General features: G+C 41.8%; 1 protein-coding gene and 1 long non-coding RNA gene across 5 annotated transcripts in view; one reads left to right on the forward strand and one right to left on the reverse strand.

The window, feature by feature from the left end:
* Positions 1–6,022, reverse strand: part of GYG1 (glycogenin 1) — a 34,174-nt gene extending 28,152 nt beyond the window's left edge. For 2 of the 4 annotated variants that reach the window (XM_059391773.1, XM_059391772.1), the window contains exons 1-4: positions 5,803–6,022; positions 3,313–3,448; positions 1,287–1,461; positions 832–994 (exon numbers count right to left, since the gene is read on the reverse strand). In XM_059391773.1, the coding sequence (XP_059247756.1) occupies positions 832–994; positions 1,287–1,461; positions 3,313–3,448; positions 5,803–5,809 (481 nt within the window). In that variant the 5' untranslated portion in view covers positions 5,810–6,022. The remainder of the gene's footprint in view (positions 1–831; positions 995–1,286; positions 1,462–3,312; positions 3,449–5,802) is intronic. The other 2 variants (XM_059391775.1, XM_059391774.1) reach the window with 2 other exon arrangements.
* LOC132012147 (uncharacterized) overlaps positions 3,458–19,442 on the forward strand; it is a 44,616-nt gene continuing 28,631 nt past the window's right edge. The window contains exon 1 of the long non-coding RNA XR_009402537.1: positions 3,458–5,492. This is a non-coding gene — a long non-coding RNA (uncharacterized LOC132012147). The remainder of the gene's footprint in view (positions 5,493–19,442) is intronic.

The raw sequence follows: 19,442 nt of genomic DNA on the forward strand, positions 1-19,442 counted from the left end.
TTCTTTATTCAAAAGATTTATTAACATTAATTTTAAAAAATGCTGCTTTTGCACATTAACTAGTTCTGTCTTGGGATAGTTTGTTTTTTTCTAAAAAAAACAAAACAAAAAAAAAAAGATTATTTATTATTTCAGAGACTGGCCTGAAATGGAAACATACCTAATTCATTTGTTCAAATTTCTCCAAAGGCTGTGGCACCCTAAATCCACGAATAGTCAGAACCTTTCTCTATATACATGTAAATAGATAGGATTCTGTGTTATGGAAAATGGATGCTGACTTTGCCAATGTTCTACTCTTTGACTTTCCAAATACCACTCGTATGTGCAGCCTTACAGGGAATGACAATTTGGAGAGCGAGATTAATCAGTTAATTTTCTATCTTTTTTCCCAATGCTTCCCAAGAGAATGAGAGCCAAGTTATCAGGTTTATTCCTCCAATTTCTATGAAAACAATGACTGGTCCTCCTGTTAGCTCCTTTAGTTAAGTTTACTTAGATTTAAAGACAGTGGTTAAAGTTCTTGATTTAATAGTCTTTTGAATTCTTGAACAATCATGGTTCATTTATCACTCTAAAACAGAAGGAAGCCAGTTAAAGTCAGGTGTATAAAAATGTCTCTTAGCTCAATCTTATACACTTAAAGAAAAATGCATATGTACACATAGACACACAACAGTCTTTCCAACAAGAGCACAAATGAAAATGTTTTCTCCACCTCATGCACTGCTGTCTTCCAGGCACAAGGAATGAAAGCAACTAGATCCTGGAGAAGAGCAGCCTCTAGAAGCTACTACCATTTCATCAAATATAAAGATAACAGATACCTACCATCAAAACTGCCTTGCTCAGAAGCAAGGTGCAACAGCTGATTGTATGTTTCAACTGAAGGCTGATAAACAAAGACTCCAGAGTTGAAGCAATCAGGCCACCCTGGGTCTGGTGCCGCCGACAATTCTTCTCGCTCAAAAAGATCATCGATATTTGCTAGGACCTAATTCAAAGGGGGGAGGGAGGTGGGAGGGAAAGCATTACAGAAATGTTCTGCCCCAGCATACTCTTAAGTTCTCCCTAAGTTATCCAACACAAAAGATGCAATCTGCTGCTGATCTTAACCATTCAGATGACAGCTGTCAGGTAGCCTGGGCTCAGTCTCCTCCATCACCTGATACTTTCAATGAGTGGTTTTATCTGAACTTCACCGGCACGTCTTGAGAGCATTCCTCAAATGCCTAACTGGTCTCAGTTACTATATACATCTTTCCAGTCACCAAAGCCACACTCACCAGAGTATCTGCATCCATGAACACGCATTTTGAATACTGCGTAAGTGACCAGCAATGGAGTTTCGTTAATGTGACACCCAACTCAGGCCTCTTCATTAAGGTTAGATGTGCAGAATCGCCACTGTCCAAGACATCTACGGTGATGACTTCATCAAAGACTGTCTCTAAAACTTTTCTGCCAAAATCAAATCCAGAAAACAGCGCTTAGTGTCTTTTCAGATAAGTAACAAGTAACCCATCTAATGTAAAATTGTGTTCTTATTAGTCTACCACATCAACTAGTAGAGCAATCTGTTACTTTGATATAGTACAATCTCTTAAATAGGTGGTCTTAATTTACTTCAGGCCAAACTGTATCAATTTGCATGGGCAGCTAACTTCACTAATAAAAATTGCTTTGGTGAGGATAAAGTACTTGTCTTATACATTATTATAGCAGCACTTTTCTATTGTTTATTGTATCACTGAATACCAGGCAAATTACAGAAACCACCTCTCAAAATTTGACTCCCTTTCAAAAGAGCACATCTTTACAACAACCTATGTATTTAACAATGGTATTTCATTAATTACTTCTGCCGATTACTGCATGTTTTACAAATGCTAAGTGCATATAATACCTGCAATAAAGCCTATAAATAACCATTTTTGCTGAAGCAGTTGACAGCGAGTCATGTGTCCCAAAGGACATTAAAGGACTTGGTTATTCAGCTGCCAGTTATTAGAATCAAATATAACCAACACTTACAGTATGCTTAGCACTTTTGGCATAATGAGAGAATCACTTTGGTTTGTGAGGTGCAACACTTCTCCAGGCCCCAAATTAACTCAAGATTTATTTTAGAAAGCAATCTTGAGGTGGGTTAAGTGGAGGTATACTTAGATAGAACACTAAGCTCAGAGCAGGGGAACACATACCATAAAGCCCCATCATCACTACACATTTATAACAATATGAAACATGCAGAACAAAACTGGTATTGTATTCTGTGTCCACACTGTAGAAAAAGATGTTCCAATTCACACAGTAAACATCAGCTTTTTGAAAATAAATGGTCAGTGGAGCCATTTAGTACAGTAGAGGAGGAATGGGAGACTACATGTGTCTTCTTGCACACAGCCTCACTAAACAGACTACAAATTAAGATGTACACTTTAGGAAACAGTCTTTTGTGCATTTTCCTAAATTACCCTTTTTGAATAAGGTTATTAGTGTGAGAAGTATCTCCCAATATACAGCAGCCTTTTCAGAGGTCCTTGGCATGTGCTTTCATTTCTTGTGAGAAAAAAAAGTCACAAAAAGGGCATTTTCAATTTCTAAGAGGCATAGGAAAACAAAAATAAACACCTACAGAGCTGCTAGTGTGCCCAGATATTTCTGTAGTATTAGGATCTAGGTAGTTCAATCAAATATTTCAAAGTTTAATACCAACAAATCAAAGTGAACTAACCCAACCAACCAGCAGTTTGTGCCCCCCCCCCATCGCCCCTCCCCCCCCCCACCCCCAGGGTGCTTTCTTCAGACAATCCCTAGTTCAGAAAATCCTGGAAAATATTCTAGTCTATTAAATGATAAATACAGTTCTTTAGATTACAAATGAGAGTGGGGAAAACTGCTACTTACTTTCGGTCATCTGAGGTTTCCCTGGTTAGAAACAGGAAACAAAGTAGCCCCTCTGCATTTGGGAAAGAAATGCAAGTGGAGTGTGAGGACATAAAAGGAATGCCTGGACTAAAACATTCACTCAGGTCATCCTAGAGGCCTTGCTTACAGGAGGGTCCTTCTCACAGCTGGAACCAGTAAAAGCATGGATCAGAACCACACCTTCCAGAAGGGAGCTCAGCTGGAATAGTTCCCAAGAGCTAGGAAGAGGTTTCAGCTCCAGAAATCCATCACTCAGCAATTCTGATCTTTCTCCACCTAGTGCTCAAGCCCTGTAAATGGTATGGCCTCAATGCCCAGTGATGCCAGTAATGGGATAAAGACTTCAGAGCTCCACGGACAGACCGGCAGGAAGGTCCTCACCTCATGGAATCGGAGACCTGAGGAGTGGCAAGCACGGCCAGCTTCCTGGTGGTCCTGTGCTGCTTCAGAGACGAGCCCAGGACTAAGGCTCCTTTGGCGTAGGCATCGTTTGTGGTCAGTGTCACAAAGGCCTGATCTTAATACAAAGAGAAAGAAAACAACAACAACAACACACTCATTATTAATAATATCCTACCTGGAAAAAGCTACCCCAGGACCCTTTTCAACCACTAACTTGGCAAAATCAACTCCTCTGAGATCAACTTTCTCTATTAATAAAGGAGCAGCTTCTTTGGGAGTAAGGAAAGAACCCAAGTGCCCACTTTAAGAATGATTCAAGACCATTCTTTAGCATCTTTGGCAATCTCCAACAGGCTGATTAGCTTTAAAAATTAAACCCAATTTAGAGTCTGAACACACAAAATTCTCAGACTAAATAGTAGCTTAACATCAGAAAGTAAACCTCAGGAAATTAACAGGTGACAACGCCATCAAGAAGCACATTTTCTGTTTCCTACAAGTACTTTCAGCCAAGCACAAATGCAACTAAGGACCTCAATTGACAGCATCTGAAAGCAGAGGCCATATTCTTCATTCTGATGCTTAGGCTTCTGCCAAGCCTCAGGCTTTATATATTGTTTCCTCAACCTGAAGCAAAGGCACCCACACCACCCACCACATCTCAAGTCACTCTGAGTGTCTGCTCAAATATCACCTTGATAGACAGGCCTTCCCTCTTTAGTGCTTCTATCTAACCAGCAGCCAATCCATGTTAGCCGGCTTTAGGAACCACCTCAAAACCACTAACAAACTTGCTTTTCTTTTTTTTTTTTTTTCTTTAGGAAAACCAAGCAGCAACCCCTAACCTGTATCCTGCCCCCCCAACACACACACACACACACACACACACACAATCTCGAAGTTGCCAGAAGGGAAGGCAAATACAAGGATTACCCCTCCCTCCAGTTCTCCGGTTCCCTGGAATGAATCTGAGGTCCACTCTATCTGCGGGGATTCTAGCAAGGCAGTGGGCATCCAAATGTACAGGATACTTAGGATCAAACAGTGGCAGGGGTCACTTGGGGGCACTGTTGCCCAACCCAGGAGTTGGGACATTTTGTCATGAAGTCACGCTCTGTCTCATTTTCCCTTTGCCTGTTTTCCAATCTGGAGGCTGGATGGAGGCAGAGTGAATTCCGTGGAGAAGCCAAAGAAAGTTGTAGGCTGTCAGGGGGCTACAGCAGGAGCCAGCGAGCCAGCCACACACCAAAGAGTATCTTCACATCCCACGGGACATTCTTCCTGAACAGGATAGTAATTAAGCTGTAGAGAGACTGGTGTCCCCCACTCCTCAAGGGGCACCGGCTTCCCACCTAGGAAAGCTCAGAACAGTAACCTGTCCTTTGACGTGCCCATCAATCTCTGCCTTGACTTGTTCCTTCAACCCATGATGAGATGGCAACATTTCAGACAGTCTGCCCCAGGAGTATGTAATCTGGGGGATGAGGATTAATGTTTTAACTCAAAAGCAGTCCAGATTGGGGGAACCTGGATTCAAGTTTAATAAGGTAAAGAGGACTCAAGGGCTTCAGGAAGCAAGGATGTGGATACTGTCCAAGATGAAGTAGCGACAGGACAGATGCTTAGGAACATAAACTGGAACACCTAGCAAACATTACACAGGTACAGGAGAGACCAGGGACAGCTGGGTAAAAAAGAACACCTTCGGCTACATCTGCAATCTTTCGGCACTTCAGCCGCTCTCGTAACCGCGCTATTAGCTTCAGCAACATCGGAAGACCAACCAATTATCTCCGAGCTTCCCCTACTCCCGGCAGAGTCAACCCCTGCAACAAGTGAGCCGGCGCACGCCCACCGCCTGCGGCCCGCTCCCCTGGGGCGCTCGCCCAGCTCTAGCTTTCCGCAACCCGGCCCCAAAGGCCTAAAAATAGGCTCGGCGTGGCGGCCAGCGCCCCGGCGGCCGGGAGAGGAGCGGGGCCGGGCCCGGGCCGCCGCCGTCCGGGCCTCGAAGCCGGCCCTTCCCAGTGTTCCTGCTTGCGGGAGGCGGGGGCGGCCAACAAGCGACCCCGCCGCGCCCCAGGGCGCGGGACTGGCGCCCCCAGGAACCGGCTCCCCACCCCCACCCGGCCCCGCCGCAGCTGCTCCGCCCGCCCTTCACGGTAAGAGCAGGAGGAAGGGCACGGAGACGGAAGCAGGAACGGGGGCTTCGGCAGGGGGCCCCGGCGCCGCCAGGCTGCCACCCCCACGACAGCGTCCCGGGCTCCGCGCCGCAGCTCCGGCGCCGGGGGGCGGCGGGGCAGCAGCTGACGCAGGAAGCGGCACGCCCGACTGCAGCCAGCCTGCAACTTTGCGGCGGTTCTCGTCCTGCCAGGAACTCCCCCGGGGCTGCGGGGCGGGGAGGCGGCTGGCGGCCACAGCGCGGGGCGAGGAGCTGGAGTCCGGGGGGGGGGGGGGCGGCGCGGCGCGTACCTGTCATGGTGCTGCCGAGGGGGGCGGGCGGCCGCCGCAGCCGCAGGTTGCTGGCTAGGAGAAGCCGGGTGCCGGGAGGGAGCGCGGCCAGCGAGGAGGCGCGGCGGGAGCCGAGCGTGGGCCCGGAGCGCTCTTATAGCGGCCGTCACGTGGCCGCGCACGCTCCCGGCGCCTGCCGGCATCCTCCCCGCTGAGCCGCCGGCGGGGGCCGCCGACCCCCGTCCGCTCCCAGCCCCTCCACCCCCGGCGCTGGGCTCCCGGCCAGCTTCCGAGGGGCACCTGCCCGGGACCTCGCGCCTCTGCATCCCCGCCTCAAGCGGGGATTTGGAACGGAACTTTGGGGCAGAGCGTGGCATCAGCAGGACAAACTCCCGAAGAAGCCAAGGGTTAGAGAACTCTAAAAAATAAAAATCTCAGGTCACTCGACTGACGATAATTCACTTGAACTGTTTGAAATAAACAAGGTTTAAATTTCACTCTACTCCGAGAATTACAAATCAGCTTCTGGAAACAGTTTTTGGTATTCTCACAATGGTCTTGTAGCTTTGACTGAAAAATGGAATGAATTCTTCACTGTATTGTTCAGATTCTTGGAGCCCTCTGCATCCATTAGATAAGGTTTTGTTTACTCCTTACAACATCCCCACGAAGTAGGTGGTAGCCTTATTTTACAGATGAAGAAACTGCGTTACGGAAAGGTTGAGTTACTTGTCTGTGGTCATTTCAAGGGGAGAAGGTGGGCAGTTGGGTTTACAGAACTGACCTTCCTACCGGTAAGGCTAGGACATCCCAGGTAGTGGGTGCCCTAAAAAAATTAGCAAATGATGGTAACTCTGGTTGAGTAATATAGTTGTTTAGGTTAATCTGTTTCACAAATCATGAAAAGGTGAATTTGCCATTTTGCTAGGAAGTTGAGAAATCGCTTTCTATTGTGATCACACCCTTCTCGTCTGCCCATCCCCTCCACCCAGCCCAAACATACCAGAAAAGGAATAGGTAGTACAATTCTCTGCCAACAACAGTTGCTCAGTAAATGCTGCATGGAGGCCAAATAGGAAACTGACAACATCAGTTCAAAAATGAAACAGATGGGCGCCTGGGTGGCTCAGTGGGTTAAGCCGCTGCCTTCGGCTCAGGTCATGATCTCAGAGTCCTGGGATTGAGTCCTGCATTGGGCTCTCTGCTCAGCAGAGAGGAAGCAGGCTCCCCTCTCTCTCTCTCTCTGCCTGCCTCTCCATCTACTTGTGATTTCTCTCTGTCAAATAAATAAATAAAATCTTTAAAAATAAAATGAAACAGATGCATAAGAATAAGTGTTTGATTGCAAAGGTGGTATTGATATTCTTAAACCCATTATCTTGGTTCCCTCAAGTATAGGCCTGTACCACCTACATTAGAATTGCTTAGGACACTTGTTAAAATGTTAATTTTTGGTCCTTAGTCCAAACCTCCTGAATCAGAATCTTAAGGGTGGAATCTAAGAATCAGCATCTTAATTATCATTCTTCAGAAATCTCTCTTGATTCCTTCCCAGTCTCCTGGAAAGACCTCCTGGTTACTTAGCTTTATAAACTTCATTTGTAGGAAGTGGAAATGTGGGGGCAAAGGTACAATGGAGGGGTGTTCATGTATTCAGACCCTGTGGGTTCAGAAGAGTTGATGCTCTTTAAGGAATATGAAGGCACATGTGTGTGAATTGTACCCACCTGGGTGAGGGAAAACAGTGGTGCTCCAGGTCTAAATTGCTTCTTTCTATACTGATATAGAAAATAGGAAATAGTGAAGTGTACATCTTTCACTCTGGAACCCTCCTGCCCTTGATGATTCTTTACCACCTGCTGCTTGACAGCGGAGTGTCCGGGCTGGGCTTTCACAAAGCGTGATGCTGGATCCAAAAGGGCAAAGCCAGCAGAAGATCTGGGGACAACTAGAACAGGAGGGAAAATTTCCTTAAGAACAAGCTCCTCTCTGCTCCATCATCCAGGATGTTTAAGCAAGAGTGGTCATCACAGCGTTCTTTCCTGTGCTTTATGCACATTTACAGTAAGAGAACGTTTATAGGTTTCACCACCTTAATCAAATAGGGATTTTGAGGTTGCTACAATGTCTCAATTGAGATTACTAATAGTGACGCACCACCCAGTTTTCCTGAGGCTGTTTTACATTGAGTTTCAGTTAGGTATGAGAGCAAGGCGTCTCAAACTTAAACGGGCACACAGATTTTCTGGGGATCCTGTTAAAATGCAGATTCTGACTCAACAGTTTGGAGTGGCTCTCCCTGGTGATGTCCAGGTTGTGGACCAATTTTGCATAGCAAGGTGATTGAACATGCTAGAAGGAGTCAAACGTAGAGGAAAGACAGACAATGTTGTAGTGGGGCAGATGTCTAAGAATTTAATTTATTAACTTTTTTCCCAGTGAAACTTGTGTAGCAGAATTTCTAAATCCTTAAAGAGAGATTTAAATAAGTTCAAAAAGAAAACTTACATGGGTACTAAAAACTTAGTGTTAGCATGACTATTAACCATTTAAACCCATGCTGAATGTGTATATTTAGCACAGTTGTTCCAAAATTCATTTTTAGTTGGCTTTGGAATGCATTATGTAATTTTTTGGCAGGATACTTAACCTTCCTAATTATGTTTTGTTTAAGATAATGCTGAAATCAGTTTGCATTCCCTTGAGAACACACACTAATTGATGGTGGGAGCCACTGACCTAGAAATATACTCTAGAGGGCAACCTGCTGGCCTAAGACAAACAGTTCCCACGGGCGGTCCATGAAATCAATATACCACATCTGCCCAGACACAGGAACTAACTAGTTAACTAACTACTTAAAATTTTGCCCTTAATTGGTAACACACAAAATCTGTACCTGGAATTGTTGCCAGTGATCACATCCCCGTCTAACTCCAACTGAAAGCTTATTCAAGAAATGTTATCCTCGGAGGCCCAAAGTTGTTCATTCTTCACTTGAAAGCTAGAATCTCAAACTCCACAAGTTGCAAGGGCCTGTTGACTAGGGTATTTTTTTAATGCCTTAAAAAGAAAAAAAGACCCAACAACTTTATTAAGATATAATTCAGAGACACCTTGGTGGCTCAGTCAGTTAAACGCCTACCTTCCGCTCAGGTCATGATCCCAGGGTCCTGGGATCAAGTCCTGCACCAAGTCCCTTGCTCAGTGAGGAACCTGCTTCTCCCTCTGCCTGCTGCTCCCCCTGACTTGTGCTCTCTTGTTCTCTCAGTCTCTCTGACAAATAAATAAATAAAATCTTTAAAAAAAGATATAATTCACATACCACAGAATTCAGCCATTTAAAGTATCCAATTAGAGGGTTTTGAGTGTATTCACAGGATTGTGCAAATATCATCACGATCTAACTTTAGAACATTTCATCACCCCAAAAGAAAACTATACCCATAAGCAATCACTCCTCATTCTCGCTCTCCCTCAGCCCTCAGCACCTACTAATAATTCTGTCTCTATAGATTTGTCTAGAAAGATTTGCCTATATGTGGTCTTTTGTACTGGCTTCTTTCATTTACTACCTTAGTGTTTTCATAGTTCTTTCATGTAAGGGCATGTATCAGTGTTTCATTCCTTTTTATTGGCAAATAATATTTCGTTATGTGGATATATGATGTTTTAGTTACCATTCATGAATAAACATGTTGGTGAACATTTGGGTAGTTTCTACTTTCTAGATACAGCAAATAATGCTGCTAAGAACATTTATTTGTATCCAAGTTTTTGCTTGACACTTACGTATATTTTTAAAAATACATATTTGTCTCCTCCCGGATCTATACCAACTGTAGAATTGCTGGGTCCTATGCTAAATGTATGTTTAACATTTTAAGATGGCCAAACTGCTTTCCAAAGTGTCTGCATCATTTTGCATTCTGATTAGTATGAGAATTTCTTAACCAATGTTGTTGTCTTTTATTATAGCTATCCTAATGGGTTTGGAGTAGCATTTCATTGTGGATTTGATTTGCATTTCCCTAATGGCTTGTGATGTTGAGCATTTTTTCATGTGCTTATTGTCCATTTGCATATCTTCTTTAGAGAAATGACTTTACCCATTTTTAAATTGAGTCTATTTTTTGTTATTGAGTTATAAGGTTTCTTTATGTATTCTGGATACAAGCCCTTATCAGATATATATTGTATAATGTATGATTTTTATTTATTTTTTAAAAATTTTTAAAGATTTTATTTATTTGAGAGAGAGAGAGAGAGCATGAGCAGAGGGAAGGGCAGAGGGAGAGGAAGAAGCAGACTCCCCACTGAGCAAGGAGCCCAAGGTGGGGATCAATCCCAGGACCTTAGGATCATGACCTAAACCTAAGGCAGACACTTAAACAACTGAGCCATGCAAGCACCCCTGAGTCATATATATATATATATATATATATATATATAATATACATATGTAAATAATGTGTAATATATCCTCTTATTCTGTTTGTTGACTTTTCACTTTCTTGATAGTAGTATTTTAGCATAAAAGTTTTAAATTTTACACAGTCCAATTTATTTTTTTCTTTTTTGCTTGTGCTTTTAGTATTATGTCTAGGAAACCATTGTCTAACCTGCAGTCATGAAGATTTGCCCTTTTGTTTTCTTCTATGAGATTTATAGCTTTAGCTCTTAAATTTAGGTCTATAATCCATTTTGTGTTAATTTTTGTGCATCGTGTGCAGTGGAAGTCCAGGTTCTTTCTTGTGCATGTGGATATTGAATTGTCCCAGCACTGTTTATTGAAAAGTCCATTGTTTCTCCATTGAATGGTCTTGGCCCCTTTGTTGAAAATCAGTTGACCATCAGTGTGACAATTCTAGTTCTGAACTCATTCTATTCCATTGATCTATGTGTCTATCCTAATGCTAATTCTACATTGCCTTGATTTCTGCAGCTTTGTAGTAAGTTTGGAATTGAGAAGAGTGAGTCCTTCATTTTTGTTCTTTTTTCAAGATTATTCTGGTTGTTCTGGATTCCGTGTATTTCCATATGAATTTTAGGTTCAGCTTTTTTAATTTCTCCAATAAGGGAAGACGGGATTTTTATAGAGATTGCACTTAATTTTTAGGTCAATTTGAGGAGAACTGACAACTTAAAAACTTAAAACTTCTGATCCATGAACATGAGATGTCTTCTCATTTACTTAGATTTTCCTTAATTTCTTTCAACAATGCCTAGTAGTACATTGCCTTTTAAAGCACATAACAAGGGCGCCTGGGTGGCTCAGTGGGTTAAGCCACTGCCTTCGGCTCAGGTCATGATCTCAGGGTCCTGGGATCGAGTCCCGCATCGGGCTCTTTGCTCAGCAGGGAGCCTGCTTCCCTCTCTCTCTCTCTGCCTGCCTCTCCATCTACTTGTGATTTCTCTCTGTCAAATAAAAAAATAAAATCTTAAAAAAAAAAAAAAAAAAATAAAGCACATAACAAAATTCAAACAAACTAGGTCTGTTAACTGCATAAACCCCACAGTCATGACACCTGATTTTCTTTTTTATCCCAGTAATTTTCATCTTTAATTATTTTTTAAAAATTGTATTTAAATTCAATTTAATTAACATATATTGCATATAAGTTTCAGAGGTAGAATTCAGTGATTTCATCGGTTGCATACAACTCCCAGTGCTCATCACATCACATGCCCTCCTTAATGCCCATCCCCCAGGTACCCCTCCCCCCAACCCCCTCCCTTTCAGCAACCCTCAGTTTGTTCCCTATAGTTAAGAGTCTCTTGTGGTTTGCCTTCTTTTCTGTTTTCCTCTTTTTAAATTTTTCCTTCCCTTCCTCTATGTTCATCTGTTTTGTTTCTTAAATTCCACATATGAGTGAAATCATATGGCATTAGTCTTTCTCTGACTGATTTATGTCACTTAGCCTAAGACCCTCTAGTTCCATCCACATCATTGCAAGTGGCAAGATTTCATTTTTGATGGCTGCATAATATTCATATATATATATATATACACACACACACCACATTTTCTTTATCCATTAATCTGTCAGTGGACATCTGGGCTCTTTCCATATTTTGGCAATTGTGGACATTGCTGCTATAAACATTGGGGCACATGTGCTCCTTTGAGTCATTACGTTTGTATCCTTTGGATAAATACCTAGTAGTGCAACTGCTGGGTCAGAGGGTAGCTCTATTTTTAACCTTCTGAGGAAATTCCATACTGTTTTCTAGAGTGGCTGTGCCAGTTTGCATTCCCACCAACATATCTGGTTTTCATATCTAGTAGATACTCTAAATTTATATTCTTGACTAAAATGAGATTATCATCAACTTTTATACAAGGAACAACATTGTTTTGCTCCATCACAAGAAAACCTTTACAAACTCCACTTTGGCATTATCATTAGTAATAGCTATCACTCACCTGATGCTAGGCTTGTACATATTAAATCATTTAACCTTAAAATTAATCATTTAACCTTTAACAATCAAATGAGGTAGATAGTCTCTAATCCCCAATGTCGATTGGAGACACAGAGCTCACCCAACATTATACAACTAGTAATTTGTGGAGGTGCTTCCCCAGTCTGCGCAATAACCAGGGTTTGGTTATGCGTGCAGGTTGTGTACTATTCAAAAGCTGTGAAAGGAGATGTGTGCAGTCAAGAGTCAGTCCCCTCCAGCCTTTTCCCTACAGCCGCTGTGTTTCCCTGCATAGAGCGGCATTATGTTCTCGGCTCTCTCTGTGGATCTAAGGATGCCACAGAAAACTCACTTCGGCTTTTCCGATGTGCTGTTGATGATGTTTGCTGTGTCACACAAGTTCTTCTTTCAGAGGATCCATGGGAAAATTTTCACCCTAGTCTTAGAATCAGAAAGAATGTTGCCTCTCCTTAATACTTTGTTTTTTCTTTATTTTATAGGCATTTTGAAATTTATACATACTTCCCCCTTTTTTGGTCCACTTAGAAGCTTATGGCAAATCTGCAGCTACTTCTTGTTATTTGGCCTCTGCACCCTGCATTTACTTGCATTACTTACTCTCATTATTACGCTTGCCTAATTCATGAAGTTGCATGAGATCCTTTGGAAGTAGGGGAGGCATGTGGAATTAATTAGTAAATAATTAAATGATCAGAGGTTTCTAGTGGGAGTAGAGCACAGAAAATGAAATTTCAGCTCAATTTGGGTGACTCTAGAGGTTTTGTGGTGGTTTCTCAGTAAAATGAAGATTCCATAGATTAGAGACTCAGGGTTATGGATCCAGACATGGGAATAACCTTCTGTAATTAGTCCAAGACAAAGTAATTGCTTGATCTTTCAATCTTACTTTTATTATTTAGTCTACCAGTAATACAATAGCAACATGATGGTGGTCAAAAAGCAGAAATACAGTTGTCCAGCATCTTTAACCATGAACTCTTCGGCGGGGGGCGGGGGGGGGAATACACACACACACACACACACACATATATGTGTGTATATATATCTGCCTCTGCCTGCCACTCTGTCTGCCTGTGCTCACTCTCTCTGACAAATAAAAAAATAAAATCTTTAAAAAAATAAAATAAAAAAATTTTAAAAAGGATTATAATTCAATGAGCTTTGACAAATATATACTATCGTATAACCATCAACACAATCACCTCCCAGATTTCCCTCTAGTGCCTTTGTGGTTAATCTCATCCCCCTACCCTGGTCCCTGGCCAACACAGCTCTGATTTCTGAGCAAATAGATTTGCCTTTTGTAGAATTTCATACAAATGCAATCATACAGTATACAGTCTTTGTGTCTGGCTTCTTTCAGCATAAGGCTTTTGAGGTTTATTATTTGCTGAGTATCAATGGTTCATTACTTTTTATTGCTGAGTAGAATTCTTTTGCATGCATATACCAACATGTATTTATTCATTCACCAGCAGATGGACATTTGAGTTTCTTTTACTTTGGGTTTTATGAATAAAGCTGCCATGAATATTCAACTGCTAGGAGCAGGATTTTTTTTTTTCTTAATTTATTTACTTGACAGACAGAGATCACAAGTAGGCAGAGAGGCAAGCAGAGAGAGGAGGAAGCAGGCTCCCTGCTGAGCAGAGAGCCCAATGCGGGTCTCAATCCCAGGACCCTAGGATCATGACCTGAGCCAAAAGCAGAGGCTTTAACCCACTAAGCCACCCAGGCACCCCTACAAGGAGCAGGATTACTGGATTGTGTAGTATTGTATATGTAAGTTTGTAAGAATGGCAGTTGACTTTCAAAGTTCATTGTAAAAACTGGATGAGATCATGAAGAATGGAAGTGATCATTTTTATATAAAATTGATTGTGGAGATGATGTGATGTCCATTCATAGTACACCGAGAAGGAAGGGGACATAAGTCCCCACTTGTGTTACTGGAGAATGACCCTCCTTTAGCATGCCAATGCCATCTGCTTCTAACTGTCTGGCATGTGTATGCTTAGGGTCTCATTTGAGGAGGATTAGAAAAGATGATCCCAAGAGTCATTATGATTCAGAGTCTTAGTGATCTGTGGACTGCAGGCTTTTACCTGAAGAACATCACTGTCACCAAACATCTAGGACACGATATATATTATAGAAAATACTCTCTTGTGGATTATATCATTTGATCTTCAAAACAGCCTATCAGGTCATCTAGCCTATCAGATCACCTACATGATATTTTTATAAGGCCATTGTGACTCAAGAAATAGTTTTATTCTTTTTTCTAAAAAGCATTCAACTTTCAGCTTAAACAACAACAACAACAACAAAACTAAAGGCTGCCCAGCCCTGAGCCCTCTTACATTACTGAACTACAGCCAGTCCCTCAGGATCATCACATCTCTGAGCTCGATCCCAGCCCTGAATCTCCAAAGGGAGTGTGAAGTTGAGGGATGTCTGTTGAACACAATGTTTGGAAACAAAAAAGGTTTTTGTTGTAGTTTTTTTTTTTTTTTTTTTCCTTTTCCACTGGGTGAAAATGGCCTTCTTTGGTTCATGCAGAATTACTTTCCCTGTATTATAGATGATATAACTGAAACTCAGAGAGGTAAGAAAATTGCTCAAGGTCATTTGACTACATGTCTGGAGTTGTTTTTTTTTTTTTTTTTTTTTTTTTTAAATGTCCGGAGCTTCTTGAACTGTGCTGCCTTCCTGGAATTTGAGTGGGAATCAGAGCATTCTTCAGAATTTGAGACCTCAGAGACACTCATTGCCAGTTCTGGCAATCCACATCTGCTTCTCCTTTTGACACGGAGGAGATGGAGGAGTCAATGAGGTATTGGATTTTTGAAGAAGAATCTCTAAGAAGAAAAAAAAGGGGGTAGAAAGTAGGAGATAGATGAATGTTGGAAGCAGCCTGAGAGAGGTTCTAGCCCACAGCAGGCAAAGAAGGAGTCAGAGTTCAAGTGAAAAAGAGCCAAGAAGGTTCCAAGGTCCCAAAAAAGCTGCTGTCAAAGGACATATGTCACTGCACTCTTAGTAATTCCTAAGCAGCTTCTAGAATAGATCCTATCGCTTACTCTCATTCTGGGGAGGGGTCATCGGAACAAAGGCTCAATGACTTCTCTGAGTGTCCTAAACTCCTAAAATATCTGAAATTCCTTTTATAGAGGAAAATATATTTCACCTATAATTAGAGAGAAAAAATAAATTCTGGTTAAGAAGAGACATTTATTTGAAGAGCTAATTTTATGAGGCACAGTAAGGAATAGGTACCACATACATAATCTCATTTAATCTTTTCGACAGCCCTGTGCAGGAGATATTATTACCTCCATTTTGCACACAAAATGATGAGACACAGAGGTTAGGAAACTGTTTACTTTCGATGTGTGAATATGCCTTTCATGAGCCAGTAAATAGATTCCGTGTCTGGAGGTATTTTTGTCATACATGAATACAGTTTGTGGGTACAGCTTTGCTTGACATGATTACTGAAGATATTTGAAAACAAACTTCTTTTTTTTTTTTTTTTTTACAAACTTCTTTTTTTTAAAAAAAGATTTTATTTATTTATTTGACAGAGAGTAGGCAGAGGCAGACAGAGGGAGAGAGGGAAGCAGGCTTCCCACGGAGCAGAGAGCCTGATGTGGGGCTCGATCCCAGGACCCTGAGATCATGACCTGAGCCGAAGGCGGAGGCTTTAACCCACTGAGCCACCCAGGCGCCCCCAAAACAAACTTCTTTTTTAAAAAAAATAACCAGGGGTGCCTGGGTGGCTCAGCGGATTATAAGCCTCTATCTTCGGCTCAGGTCGTGATCTTAGGGACCTGGGATGGAGCCCTACATTGGGCTTTCTGCTCAGCGGGGAGCCTGCTTCCCTTCCTCTCTCTCTCTGTGCGCCTCTCTGCCTACTTGTGATCTCTGTCAAATAAATAAAATCTTAAAAAAAACAACAACCCAAACTTTATTAAGATAAGCAACATGCTTTCAGAAGATCCATTCATTGACGTATGCCTATTTTGCCCACAGAGCAATTATAGTAACATATAATTCTTAGAACCATGAATACCTAGTGCTTTTGTGGTCATTTATACATTAAAGAGGGGTTTATGTAGAAACTGAAATTTACTCCGTCTTGTAATTAAAAATTTCAAGGGATATTTAAGAGTTTTTTTCCAAATAAGTATTTAAAGTATTTATTTTATTTTATTATTTAAAGATTTTGGTTATTTATTTCAGAGAGAGAGAGAGACACAGAGAGAGAGTGACAAAGATAGCAAGAAAGAGCAGGAGAGGGGAGGAGAGGGAGAAACAGGCTCCCTGCTGAGCAAGGGGGGGGGGGGGGGGGGGGGGGGGGGGGGGGGGGGGCTGGATTCCTGGACCCTGAGCCAAGGCAGATACTTAACTTACTAAACCACCTAGGCGGCCCTTAAGCTTTTTTTTTTTTTTAACATAAGGCGAGAACGAGAGACTTTTTATTATTCCAAACAAATCAATACAGCCCTCAAGCTTTAAAATACTTCCCACTTCTGTTTTGTGTTACATAGCTCTTAAACATATTGCTCCTGGCTGCTTCCAATTTTGCTTCTGATGAACTTTGAAGTTCTTTATTTTCATTTTGTTTTTTTTTGGGGGGGGGAGTTGGGGTGGGCTGTGTTATAACTAGATAAATCTTTGGTTCCCAAAGTATTTCAGTTTTTTTGGTCAGATGATTGAGATCATTTTTTATCTGGATTTATTTTTTTATCTGGATTCCATTTTTTATCTGGATTTATACAACTTTAAAAATGTACTAAAGCAGGGCACCTGGGTGGCTGAGTGAGTTAAAGCCTCTGCCTTCGGCTCAGATCCTGGGGTCCTGGGATTGAGCCCACATCGGGCTGTCTGCTCGGCAGGGACCTGCTTCCCCTCTTCTCTCTCTGCCTGCCTCTCTTTCTACTACTGATCTCTGTCAAGTAAATAAATAAAATCTTTTTTTTTTTAAATAAATGTACTAAAGTATCCACCACATTAAATTTCATTGGCAAGTATTTAGGAATGATTGTCCGCTAACCTCAATATTTCAGAAACATTTGCAATCAATAGCTCAAGGGCTGGTGGGTAAGCCAAACTTGTGCAGCGTGGACTGACTGACCTTGAGCTGAAAATTTCTCACTGTTAGTTTGCATCAGGAAAACCCCTCCAGCAGCCCAGGATCTTCCTTGAATACTACAGAGCTGAAAGCTGTTGCCAGAATTTGATACTCCATCATTCTACGCCAGAGAGGGTGCTATAGCCCAAAATGTTTGGTCATGGTACATCATTGGGACGCACCCAGCTTCTGGCCTGGCCAAAAGCTTAAGAGCGGTAATAGCATCTAACCTTGCTGGGCCTATCAGAAAATCAGCATGTGAGCTCTTTGGCAGGTTCTGCTTGTGTCAGCTGAGGGCAACCCTTTCTGGAGGCAAGTGGGTTCTCCCAAAGGAAGGAGAGGTGGCGCTGCCCTGCCACCTCCTAGAATCAAATTCAAGAAAGTCTGTGAGTACCGTATGTGACTCTCATAAAGGCATATCTGTAGGAAAGGTACTGACTACCTGAGGGACAAGCAGAAGAATAGTTTGTATCAAACATATTGGCTACAGGAATTTGACAGATCTCCTGGACACATTGGTTCTTTTTTTTTTTTTTTTAAAGATTGTATTTATTTATTTATTTGTTAGAGAGAGAGAGAGAGCACACAAGCAGTGGGAGGGGCAGACACCACACTGAGCAAGGAGACTGACCCAGGACTCCATCCTCAGACCCTGGGATCAGGACCTGAGCCCAAGGCAGACGTTTAACCGACTGAGCACCCAGGAACCCCACGAATCAGTTCTGAAAGAAACAGCATTTGTCCAGAATAGGTGTCTGGATTTTTTTTTTTTTTTTGAGGTGAAAAGAAAAATTCCTTAAAGGTCCAGAAGCCCTGCAACTAGCAGTTCCAAAGAATATGCTCAGCTGGCGAGGACAGCTGGGCATTTCCAGCACGGCACAACAAAACACAATATATTCCTGCCTGTGGAGCCTTAAAGACTGGAGGCTTAACAGTGAAGACCTTAAACAGTAGATAAATAATCAAGACTGATGGGCTGATGTTTAAGGTAAAGTTTAGATAAGAGAAAAAATGGTGGAGGTTCATATCGGAATCCACATTCTTTTAAGATTTGATTTTTCTCTTTTGGAGATTTCTTAAGGTTTTCTTTATACTTTTATTGGTTTCAAGAAGACTGAAAATTGGGTTCAAATTTTTAGGGTTAGGATAAATAGGCCATTGTGTGATGGTCTCAGTTTTAAAAGAAAGATAAAAAGAGTTAACTGGTCGAGGCAGTATTTCAATACTATTTTTTTTTCAACTGAAAGGGATAGAATAGACCATTTTCATATATTTTAAATTATTTTATTTAATATTTTGAATAAGTAAGTATTTAATGGTTCAAAAATAAGTATAAAAAGCTCTATGGTGAAAAGTCTTTCTGCAACTCCTGTCCTACTCTCCACAGGTAACAATTTCATGCATAAGAAAAATGAATATATAGGTAGCTCCTTCCCCAATTTTATGTAAGGGGAACATCCTATACATCTTGTTATATGGTATCCCCCCCTTTTTTTTAATTAGCAAACTTTATTTTTTAGAGTGGTTTTAGGGTCATAGCAAAATTGAACAGAAAGTACAGAGTTCCCATATACCCCCTGTCCTCACACACCTACAGCCTCCCCCTACCAACATTCCACATCACAGTACCACATTTGTTACCATCAGGGAACCTACAGTGACACATCGTTATCATCAGAAGGCCACTGTTTACATTAGGGTGTGGTGTTGGTGTGTTGTACATTCTATGGGTTTGGACATATGTGTAAGGACAAGTATCCAGCATGGCAATATTGTACAGAACAGTTTCAGTGCTCTGAAGTTCCTCCATGTCTGCCAATTCATCCCTCTTTCCTCCAAACCTGGGCAACCACTGATCTTTCAGATTGGCTGCTTTCACTTAGTAATGTGCTTTTAAGTTTCCTTCATGTCATTTTATGGCTGGATAGCTCATGTTCTTTTAGTGCTGAATAAAATTCCATTGTGTACCACAGATTATTTGTCCATTCATCTCCTGAAGGACGTCTTGGCTGCTCCCAAGTTTTGGCAATGATGAAAAAAGCTGCTGTAAACATCCATAGGCCAGTTTTTGTGTGGACAT

The sequence above is a fragment of the Mustela nigripes genome, chromosome 2 (assembly GCF_022355385.1).
Source record: "Mustela nigripes isolate SB6536 chromosome 2, MUSNIG.SB6536, whole genome shotgun sequence".
Taxonomy (NCBI): Eukaryota; Metazoa; Chordata; class Mammalia; order Carnivora; family Mustelidae; genus Mustela; species Mustela nigripes.